Source organism: Vespa velutina, chromosome 9, assembly GCF_912470025.1.
Source record: "Vespa velutina chromosome 9, iVesVel2.1, whole genome shotgun sequence".
Classification (NCBI taxonomy): domain Eukaryota; kingdom Metazoa; phylum Arthropoda; class Insecta; order Hymenoptera; family Vespidae; genus Vespa; species Vespa velutina.
The window spans coordinates 6,085,387-6,097,409 of record NC_062196.1 but is presented as its reverse complement, the minus strand read 5'-3'; the positions used below and the strand labels follow the sequence as shown (position 1 = coordinate 6,097,409).

The 12,023-nt window shown below is 33.8% G+C and overlaps 2 protein-coding genes across 2 annotated transcripts in view; one reads left to right on the top strand and one right to left on the bottom strand.

Annotated features, from left to right (window-relative positions):
• The window catches only part of LOC124951928 (putative uncharacterized protein DDB_G0282133), an 11,255-nt gene extending 600 nt beyond the window's left edge, over positions 1-10,655 (bottom strand). The window contains exons 1-8 of the mRNA XM_047501057.1: positions 9,847-10,655; positions 9,363-9,484; positions 4,509-8,777; positions 4,320-4,395; positions 3,520-3,782; positions 3,241-3,396; positions 2,774-3,087; positions 1-2,688 (exon numbers count right to left, since the gene is read on the bottom strand). The exon at positions 1-2,688 is cut by the window's left edge and continues 600 nt beyond it. Coding sequence (XP_047357013.1) covers positions 1,146-2,688; positions 2,774-3,087; positions 3,241-3,396; positions 3,520-3,782; positions 4,320-4,395; positions 4,509-8,753 — 6,597 coding nt within the window. The 5' untranslated portion in view covers positions 8,754-8,777; positions 9,363-9,484; positions 9,847-10,655 and the 3' untranslated portion in view covers positions 1-1,145. The remainder of the gene's footprint in view (positions 2,689-2,773; positions 3,088-3,240; positions 3,397-3,519; positions 3,783-4,319; positions 4,396-4,508; positions 8,778-9,362; positions 9,485-9,846) is intronic.
• Positions 10,225-11,890, top strand: LOC124951930 (probable 39S ribosomal protein L49, mitochondrial). The gene is made up of 3 exons (XM_047501059.1): positions 10,225-10,560; positions 11,199-11,385; positions 11,476-11,890. Exons 1-3 carry the CDS (start codon positions 10,459-10,461, stop codon positions 11,748-11,750), a joined length of 564 nt encoding a protein of 187 aa, XP_047357015.1. The 5' UTR covers positions 10,225-10,458; the 3' UTR covers positions 11,751-11,890.
• The last annotated feature ends 133 nt before the right edge of the window (positions 11,891-12,023 follow it).

Genomic DNA, 12,023 nt, shown 5'->3' with positions numbered 1-12,023 from the left:
AGTTTTTTCGGTTCGGAACGATAAAGGTTTTCCACCATATCACCCCAATCCCACCCCAAGAACATTTCATCTAGGATAAAAGTATGCTATCATGTCGAACTTAAAATATATAATTCTTTCAAAAGAAAGATATAATGAAATCGGCTAGCATCATCATTGATTGTTCGATCTCATTCTATAAGATTATTCGACTTATTCAATAACGATCTATATTGATCTATTTGAATCTGTTCGAACGACACAAAAGGCAGAGACCTTTATGTTCTGAACCAGTATATAGAATGTATGCTACCTATTATTCGTTAAACTTTTACACACAAGTAATGAAATAAAGAGCGATACGTAACAGGTTTATAATAACCCAAAAGCACAAGGTCGTCGGAATTCTTTTCGTATCATCATTGTTCGTATTGTTCATTGATCATTATTATTTTTAATGCACATCGTATACCGATAAAAACTAACGACTCCATTTGTGTCATTTATATATAGGCACTTCTCATAGTGGGAAATCAAACAAAATTTGCAAGTCCCGCTAAATTTGTCTTTACAGATGAGAAAAACTTTGGTTGATGGGATAAATCTTTAGAATCGAAATATCTTATATTTTTTTTCTCTCTCTATCTCTCTATCTCCCCCCTCTCTCTCTCTCTCTCTCTCTCACTGTTTCTCTTCCTTTTCTCCTTCTTCAATTTGCGCACGATTACTATATACATACTCTGTGTATATTTCTATTTAATTCACGATTGACGATGTATATCATCACGTCTATATAATTTATTCTTTCTCGTCTCTTAAGTAATATAGTGTGTAAAATCGTGTATTCTCATTTATTATTCGAATTATCGTAGCTCGAAGATAAAAATGCGTCATTCACAACGCATTTATATAAAGCATGCTATTACTATTTGCCTGCAAACAACTTTGTTCGTCTCCAATATCTTTGTAACCTCGTCTAGGAATCTTAGAAAAACAAGGACATTCGTAAGATCCTTATTCATGTTTTATCCAAAGAGACCTCTTGAACGAATCTATTTATGTGGAGAGAGTGTGTTTACGTACGGACGGGCCCAGCGAGACGGGGACAAGTTTTCTATTAAAGAAGGCGTTTATATTTACTTACTTTTCCCCCGCTTTCTCGGCTTTCATTTCTCGGTTGGTCTCGTTACAGTTTGTGGTATTACCGTCAATGACTTTGGAATTTTTGGCAAAATTGGAATTGGATTAGATGGCTTTGTAGTCACTTGTATAGACTTTGGCAGATTAAGATTATGTAATAGATTTTGGGTAGGACTGTTCTCATTCGACAAACGTATGTCACATATAAGCGGCTCGAAATCACCTCTACTTTGACGATTCAACATTTCCTGTTGCATTCTCAAGTGCTTTTGGAATTGGGTTTGAGCGGCCAGCTGTGCTTTTTGATATTGCGTCGTCGTAGATTTGAAATTCGGCGGTGAATTTGGATTACCCGATACACCCGTAGGACTTACGCACTGTTTCTCACTAAACATTTGTTTCTGTTTCTTAAGATGTTGCAGCCGTTTAAAATCCGGTTCGCTTAACTGGAACACTTTACCGCCGGAGGACATCGGCAATTTCGAGTTATCTTTACGTTTGATATTTCCATTGGCCGAACTGGTAGACGGTAAATTAAGTCGTTGCAAACTAGGAGGCGGTTTCTTTATAATTGATACACCCGGATTTAATTTGAGAACACGCGGTGGACTTCCCTTTGCCGTTAATTGTATCGCCGGTGACTTCGCATTACAACTTCCTGTGGGTAACGAGAGTCTGTCCCTTTCGAGTACGTATCCTCCGCTCAAACGACGAGAATTATTAAATTCGGAGGATATCGGTTCCATTATCGGTTCGTCCATTTTTTCAGGGCCCTCGTACGATATCAATCTGTTTTGAACCGACGTAGAATAATTTATCGCATTACGCGATGCGTTAGGCGCCAATATCAAATCTCCTGCCCTATAATACTTTTCCAAAAGTATTAAATGTCTCAGGAAAGAACTTTGATTACCGTATGGTCTTTGTAACTCTTGCCATAAAAGTTTCGTGTCTCTGTCATATTGAATCATCGTCGCACACTTTTCCCAACCCTGAGGCGTTATCTCACGGACATTGGTAAACTCTATGTTGGCATGAAGATTCATTTCTTCTTCGCCTGGGAAAAGAGTACGGACGCTTATAGATGGATTAGCTCCGAGTCGTTGTACGACAGGGGTTATGTCGTTGTTCGTTCTTGCCCTTTTCGGTAATTTCGTCAAAGTTACTTCCTTGTCCATAGCAAGAATCTCTACGACTTCGTTCGAACCATCGCAAGGCGTTGTCGTACCGTCTGACGTATAATTATTCACTTCGAGTATTTTTCTTTTCTTCAATTTTTCTACGGCACCCTCAACGCCAATGAATTGAACGTCTGTAGGAATGGGATCGTTCGTATTAATTTTAACAGAACGATTATCATTGTCCGGTTCAGAATTTGTACCCTCATTTTTAATTGATTCGGGCGTCGACTTATCCGAGGCTGAATTTGCCGTGACGTCTGGCGATTTCGAACTGCCATTCTTAGCCGGTGTACATTTAGCCTTTTTACGTTTATCCTTGTCTTTCGATTGACTATTAGAATCGTCGTCCTCATTCTCGAGTACCTCGATATCGTGATAATGTAAGATCCTAGAATATCACACGTTTGTAGAATTTTTCAAAAGATCTTCGATAACGTAAATCGATCATATAAAATAAAACGATTACGACGTACCTTTTTCGATAGCTCTTAAAAAAAGATCTATGATTCATATTCATATTTTCAGGATCCTTGTATTTAATTTGCAACTGTGTGAAATACCGACACAACTTGCAAACAAAAGTGCCCGCAGCAAGTGAAACAGGTATCGCCTGTTGTGAGAGTCGTTGATTTAATTCTATAGTTTCAGCGTTTGATAACTGATGCGTATGATTTCTAGCCAATCTTCGATTACAAAGTGCACAGGTCAAAAACCTTTCGATTTTACCGTAATGAATGACACAGAATGACATAGACGTGTGTTGACTCGATTCCCAATCAATATCAACCTGTAATGCATTTTATTATCTAAATGAAACATACGCATGTAATTAAAGTTAAGTCATTATTTAACGATAACCGATACAATCGTTCATTGTTAATTTTCATGAGAAATGTATTAAATATACTGATTTTTATCAAAAGAGAAGAAAAATCAATACCTGATTTTGAAGTCCAGCCTTAATTTTAAGTAACCAACGTCGCTTAACATGATGACGTGCTGGATCTCTACAATCACGGGCTGAACATTTTGATACCATCAATTGACGATGTTGCTTTTGTGGCTTTGTTTGCATGTTCGTTGGACTAGTGTTCGCCTATAAATAAATAAATAAATAAATAAATAAATAAATAATAATAATAATAATAATAATGTCGATTAATTAAAGATAACGTCAGAATCAATTGCTCTGTTAATTATAATCATTTTTTATAGATACCTTTCTATCTACATGACGATAACACGCGTCACACAGACAAGAATCCTTGGTAAGGTGTCTTTCTATATTCAATATCTTCTTTCGTCTTTCATCCGACTTCATTTGTGCCAAGTGCATAGGTGTATCCAAAGAGCCAAATTTTCCAAAACAATAACAACATACGTCCGCACATAATCGTCCTGGATGAATAGAAAAAGAAGATGATTTCTCAGGAATGACAAGGGACTGACGATCCTTCGGCGGAGCTTCTTCGTTATCTTCATCTGTTATATTTAATGATATAATGATTAATATAACAATGTGAACATAATCGATTCGTTGATTTTTTAAGCAGGTTTTGGTGGGATTACGAATGAACTATTCGAAATACTCAGCCGTAGAGCAAAATACAAGTAGTTAGAGAACATCATCCTTTGTTTTTTGTTTCTCTTTTTTTTGGCTTGTTTCTTTTCTTTTTTTTTTTCTTTTTTCTTTTTTTTTTTTTTTTTTTTTTTTTTAGAATTTGAAGCAGTAGCAAAAAAATAACATGCATAATTGCTCGAGATACACAACTATTTTTCAGGTAAATTATAGAGATTTACAAAAAGGAATTGCCAAGCATTACATAATAAATGTTTTAATTATAGTTTGCACTTATAAATGCAAATTTGGTGTTAAATGTAATAATTAAGCAATCCTTTGTGTCTAATCTGCTAAATAATAACACTTTATGCAGGACAGAAGAAAATAAAAAAATATTGAAAAAGCAATGAAGGAAAAGGATCGATTAACAATGTAGTTATGCCCACAACCAGGATTACCGCAAGAGTGTCTGTGGTTAGTAGTGAACTTTCGGTTCGCACCAGAGCTGCTATCTCCCAAACCACTGGTTCCAAACTGAAAATAAAACAAAAAACAAGAAAAAAGTCAATAATGACAAGTTCTGTATGCCTCACGTTACGTTTCTTTTTATTAAATATCATTATCGAATTTTACGGAATCCGTCTTACCTCCTTTTGTATGGTGTAAAATTCAGGCGAATCTCCTTCCCCGTCGGTGCGTCCTTGCTTCAAAACCATTTTCAAAGGAGATCTCGATCGTTTTTTGTCTTTTTCTTTTTCCTTCTGTACACGAATCACAGTTTTCAATGTACCTGTATATTGTTCCTTCCTCGCTTTCTGATGATTTAATCTCTCTGCAGCTTTTTCCAACGATTCCAAACCCAATAATCTCAAAATAGATTCTTTTTTAGCTTTATCCTCCGGCGTTTCTAAAATTTTCGCGGTAATATTAACACTACTAGATGATTCATCCGAAGTAGATGTCTCATCTAAATCTTTTTGAGAAGAAGTTTCTCCCATTTTAATAGATTTACAATCATCCAACAAATTCATATTACTTCCTTCTTTTGATAAATCATTGTCTGCGATATGACTCGAAAGTCGTCCTTCTTTTTCTGTTCTATTTGGTTCATTTGGAATTACTAAATCATTTTCTGATTTACTACGTAAATTGTCATTGTTATTTTGAATTTTGTCTAAGCTATCACGGCCGCCTTCAGAGAAACCTCTAAAACTATCAGAACATTTAGCAAGATTGTCATAATCATTAAGGAATGATCTGTTGTTCTCATTTATCTTGGCAACTTCATTGTCAAGCAATGTTTCTTCCTTTTGTTGGTCAGACTTTCTGATATCTCGTTTGGTTCGTTTATTTTTCAACGTATTATTTAACTGCTGATCTTCCTTACGTTTTTTCACTTCTCTACCACGTCTAGTACGAGTATGAGGCTCGGAAACATCACTAGTTTCAAACTCCATGGTGCTATTTTGAGATATGTCTGTTTCAGGAGTGTTACAGATAGTTTCAGTACTAGCTTTCTGTTCAAGATTTTGTTTATTATCATTTTGTCCATTCAATTCTTCTGTTGTTTGGCAATCACTTCCTGTACTAGATTTTGATGTATTTTCATGTTCTCTGTTGCAAGAAGTTGGTCTTTTCTCCACTTTCTTTTGTTTATCACGAACCCTTAAAACTCTTTTATTTTCTTCATTTGTAACTTTGGGTTCATCTGTACTTTTTTCTGATGTTAATTTATTACCTTTTTCATCAACAACTGTATTCAATGAATTATCTACTTTCTTATCGACGGTATTTTCATTTGAGGCTACTAATGTATCAAAATTTTGATGTTTATTATCTTCTTTATCGTGATTAGCATCCTTGATAGAATCATTTATTTCCTTTGAAATACATACTGGAGATTTGGTGGAGGTGCATATTGAATTTAAGTCACTATTTATGACTGGCGTTACATGAGAATTGTTTCTGTCATGTTTCTGATTTTGCATTGATTCAGAGGGAGCAGTAGGTACCTCAACATTCTCATTGATATTATGAACTTTGTCTTGCTTGTTAATTTCATTTGATAAATGATCTATATCTTGACCAGTCAATGTTTCTTCTACTTTATTAGTAGTAAATTTTGATGCAGAATGTTCATCCATTTCAACAAGAGAACTTTCTTCATCTTCAGTAATATTATTACATGTATCATTTAATTTTACATCTTCACCTGTTGCTTCTATATTCTCTACCGTATCCGATAAACCTGGTAGTTCATCCCCTTTCACTAATCTTTCAACATCAGAATAAATACTTTCTAAGGTTTCTGACTCCTCTGAACAATGAGCACTACCTAAACTTTCTACTTGAGGTACATTTGTCTTATCCATTTCATTATTTACTTCTATAATTGTACTTTGTATATCTACTGATTCGTTTATTTCTGCAGAAGATAATACATTTGTAGTAGACTCATTAGTAACTTCATTTGCATGTTCATCAGTTTTTTCTATAACAGATTCCTTAAGAGAATCATGCAATAATTCATCCGATGTGGTTGCCAATTTCTTTTCAACTTCAGACTCGTCAATGTTATCTTGAGAATTTTTATCATTTGAATTCCCTGATTTTCTCAATAAAGGAGATATTTTCTTGTTATTATCTACCGATTGACTTTCAATATCTTCTATTCGTTCTTCTATCTTAGATGTAATATTTGAATCCTGATCAGCTTCAGTACTTTCTTTAACATCTTTACATTTATTTATTTCTTTACTAACTGTAGCATGTGAGGGTTCATGAGAATTGTGAATTTTATTGACTGCTTCAATATTAGGAGTCTCCCTATCTTGAGTGTTTTGTGATTGAGTTTCAACCAATTCAATGTCACCCATGACTAGTTTCTCAATCTCTTTGGCAGTATCAGCCACTTTCGGTACTGAGTTCTCAGAACTTTCAGATTTGCTCTCATTCTTAGATGCATTGGGTTTATCTTCATCAGTATTCTCTTCCAAACCCAACTTCTGAGATTCAGTACTTAACGGTGCAATGATTTCCTCAATCTTTGGAATTTCAAAATTTTTACTCAATCCAAGATTCTTTTCTGGACCAAATATTTTACTTTCAATTGATTTTGCAATTGTTAATTTTATATTCTCTATCATCTGATCTATTTGTGACTTTGGATTGCCATCAGATTTCTCTGTTCCATAAAAAGAATTTACTGTTTTCCTCATATCTATATTTAAACTATTCCTTCGACCTTTAGACCTATCTGTGAGTTTTGACAAAATTGTGTCTTTCCTAACTTGGTCTAAACTACTGGTTTTCTTTATTTCTTCCGGTAGTTCTACATTTTTAGATGTTACACGTGTATCATCAACTTTGATATCATCTATTTTTGTTTCACTATCCGTACTTCTGGCTTTTGTCTTTGAACGTAATGTTGGTCCTATTTCACTTAATCTATCTACTCTCTCACTATTATTATTGTTTTCTATTTCTATACCAGTTTCACTTTCGGCATAATTCTTGGAGGCATCATCTTTTATTATACATTCCTCTTTATTTATTGCAGTTATTTGAGAGTAATTACCACTAGATTCAGAAAAACAGGATTCTATATCTACATTCCCATCAGAAATCTGTTCTGTCGAGGTTTCAGATGCAGCAGGATCATCTGAATTTAATCTACGTCGTCTTTTAACATCTACATCATTTGCAGCCACTGTATCCGAAAGTTGGCGCAATTTTCCATTTCTTAAACTCCTTTGGCTTAACAAAACATTTGACCTCTTCCTTAATTGAATTGTAGTTTGAGTATGATTTCCTTGTTCAATGTCTCCACATTCTCCTTCCGACATAATTCTATCATCACAATCGGGTTCCTTCTTTATTTCACTTTCAGGAATATTTTCATCCACCAACATTTTCCTACTCCTAGTTATTTTTCCTTCTACCTTTTCTACAATACCTTGCTGATTATCTACTTCTGAATCACTCAACATTGAAGCTATAACTTCGTCGATAGTAAGATCAATAGAGCTCTTGTTATCTAAGACAGATTTAGATAATTTATGTACGCCGGAATTAGTTTTGATGTTATTAAGAGAATCAGTATCTTTAGTGCCTCTTTTACCTTTCAGATATTTATCTCCCTCTATGATTTTTGTATAATTTTCTTTCTCCTTTATCGTACTCTTTTTCAGTCCTGTATTTTTTAAAAGTTTGGCACTTCTAGGGGAAGAGTCCACAGTATCACCTGGTTTAGTCCTCTTACTATACTTTGTATTACTTTTTGTATTCGAATTAACAAGAGCGTCCTGATCTTTTTCCGAATTGTCCTCGTTATCCTGCTCGCCACTAATTCTTGTAAAGGACTTGCTTTTCTTGGTCCTGAGATTAATCTTGGCACTTTTGTTGGTTATTTCAGCAGTTTTGCTATTTTCTAGATCGTTAATATGATTTTCTGTAATTCTTAAATTGATATCAGAAGATTTTTCCTCTTCTTCCTCCTCTTCTTCCTCCTCTTCCACTTTCTCCTCTATTGACTTAACTTTTCTCGCTTTGATACCTTTCTTGATATCAGAATTTATCCTGCATAAATTTTTACTTCCTACTTTTTTGGTAACTTTTGTTTTAATGAAATTAGTTTTCGTTACTCTTAATTTCTGTTTACGTTTGAGGTTCTTTAAAACCTTCTTTCTTGGCAAACTTGCCTCTAATTTTGCAGGAAGTTGACTGCCCGTTGCTACTGCTTCAAAAATATCACGTGCAAGCTGTTGTTGCCTTATATTGGTCAAAGACTTGCCTTTTCTACTTTTGACCTCATTAGATGGCAAGCCAGAGTCATTATTCGCCTTCTGTTTTGATTTTGAAGGCGCTAAGGGTCGTTTTTCTCTGGATGCCATCTCACTTCCACCCACATTGGGCTCCTGAAAAATTACCCCTTGCTCATTTTTTATTAATGACTAATAAAATTTTAACTACTACTAAATCTCATATATCGAAAGTATATAAATTAATTAAAAATTTTAATTCTCGTTAATTTTGATATATCATGATTGAATTATACGTTTACATATCTTATTACATATATATCTCTATAAATATACTTATGCATTTATATTATAAATCATAGAAAAAATAATCAAATAATAAAATAATTATTTAATAAAAATTAAATATAACTGAATAATTAAAATTATACCTATGTAAAAATTATATATAAATAAATATCCAGATAAATATAAATAAGCATCCAGAGGTAAATTAATCATATTTGTTAATTGCAAATCTTACGAGGAGATCGAAGATACTTTCAATTTATTAATATTTCGATTTGTATTTGTAACATATCGCGTGTAATGTATTTAATCGAAACACGATCGAAATGTTGATTTAATGAATGAAAGAAAAGAGAAAGAAGAAAGAATTCGAGATATAGTTATATTATATTATATTATATATATATATATATATATATATATATATAAAATAGAATAAAAGAATAGAAATACCTTTCCTCTTAAATATAAGGCAGGAACAAATGTATTGTACACCAAGTAGAAAAACTACATAATTCGTCTTGACTGCGAATAGGTAAGCAACCGGTTGAGAAGTAGGGTTGGTAGATGCGGCCCTGGCGGTCAGAAAAATTACGTGACAAACTTTGCATTTACATGGATACACGAAGCGCCTCTTCTCCGTCAAGGAACTCAGGTCCGAAATATTTCGAACGATATCTGCCGTAATAATGGACAGGTCAATGAAATTCTTGGCTCAAAAGAAAGCGCGTAAGGCGTATTAACTTCCGAACTAGAAAATCTGCCGATGAATGTGGTCAAAGTAATAAAAATCGAGGGAGAAATAGTGGCGAAAAAATCGCCACGAATAAACAAAAGGTCGGCCCCGATTCGAGATTTCTAAGATCTAGCTTGACACGATAAAGTTAATATTTTGAAAAATGATAGGTCAAAAAGTCGGGTGGACGATTATACTCACCTCTGAGGCCGAAAATGCCGTCGGAGATCCGTGATTAATGTGAGAAAAGGGGAAAAACAATGTCGTGAAAAACACAGTCCCGTTGCAGGGTGTCTGAACGCTGTCCTACTGTTTTGAGGCTACCGCCACCTGCCGGTCGAATGCGCGACCTCTCCCACGTCCATAGCCTATTCAAGCTAATCGCATGACATTATTTCAAAGAATTTAACCCCATAGGCTTCCCAATCGTCGTTATTTATTGACCCTTCACGTTCTACGAGGCACAAATTCACTGTACGATCGAAAAATCTTATAGGATGTTAAACCGATTAAACAAAAAAATCCTCGATAAAGTAGCTAACAACGCGGCACTTCTAATCCTATACAACGTTCACGCTAACTAAAGCCGCAGAATATTATTGAAATTCTACCTTGCGACGAATGCTCGATGTTCCGATCTTCTGCCCTCGAACGTATCCTATTTAATAGAAACTTTCTCGCAAGAATCGAAACTTATATAGGAGTAAGAAAGCGAGGCGATAAAGAAAGCACGGTGAAACGCAGAGGAACGAAAAGGAAGACGCGCCCGTGCGCACCAATGGCGGCCAGCGACCCTTATTTACCGAGCTCAAAATGGCTGCCCTTCGTATTTTCACACGCTCGTGCTTTCCAGCGATTTTGCAAGGTCCCGTAGCTCTACATTCGGTGAAGTGCGCATCCCCGACTATCACCGAGGTACTAATTTTTACAATTACGTTTTTATGTACTTATTTAATGTCGCCTTTACTTTTAATTAAGCCAAACTATCTTATCGCACCGTCTAACTGTAGTTAGTGATTTTCTCAGAACAGCGATAGCGAAGGGCCTCACGTATTCTTACAATGTGCGCGTGTATCCACTTTCTTGCAATAATTTACTAACACTATCCTATGATATTATTCTGTTATCGCCTTTTTTACACTATTCTATTTCTCTCCATTACGACATAGATCCTTTAGAAACATTTAAAACAGTTTTTTTTTTTATTTAATAATCTAATACGACGTAATAGGTGGAAATAATCGAAAATTGCAACATTGTAAAATGTCTTATTGCTATTAATTACCTTTCACTAATTATCCTTCTTTTAAAGATTTTATTTTTTAAATACAATACTACAAAACGCATTGTGGAACATTTGATAAGCTATTCAATCTATTTTCATTAAATTTTTATATAAAAGTAATCGACTTTTTGTAGAATATAAAAAAAGAAAATGTGGTTATTTCATTAATAGACTTACGCCATGAAGTTCAACTGCTTATGTCATTGAAATGTATTAATTTGATAGAAAACAAAGTGTTAATAAAAATTTTCTCTTTTCTTTTTCTTAGATTTATAAGAGATGGAGTAGTTACAAATCTTCGCCTATATACAAAGATCCTTCTCATTACACCGACTATGATATATCTAATGATCCGGTAGAATGGAGCTATGTAGAACGTTTAATGAGATATAAGATTATACCACAACCAAAAACTACTGATACAAATTTACCTTCAGGATGGAAACCAGCCACTGGTTAGCATATTTTTGTATATTATATAACTAATATACATATATAAATCTGATATAATAGGTAATTATTTTAATTTTTATGTTATTCAACAGCAAAACCCAGTGACCATCCTTATTTCATACAACGTACAAAAAACCATATGCTACCTATTTATCTACAAATAAAATTTAGGGGAATGAGAAAAGTAACGCAAATACGTAAAATACAAGGAGATATTTGGACATTAGAGAAAGAATTAAAGCAGCATATTAAAGAAACAACAAATAAAACATTTGGTAGTAGAATAAATGAAATGTGTGGTGAAATTAAGTTTAGAGGAGATTATGTATCTTGCGTTAAAAAGTGGTTACTAGCTAAAGGTTTCTAAATTTATCAATGTAAATTTTTGTTTATATTATGAATATAATAATGGAAATATTTATAATGTAAATATGATTACATAGGAACTGTTACAACAAAATACTTTTATGTATATTTGTAAAAATAAAAACTTACATCGCTTTATAATTCTTGTGTAGTATTCAATAAAAACAACCAATAGGCTCAAATTAAAAATCTTATAAAACATTATTTAAATCAAACAAATTATTAAACATATTAAAATTCATTATAATAATGATTCGATGAAAACATTGTGACA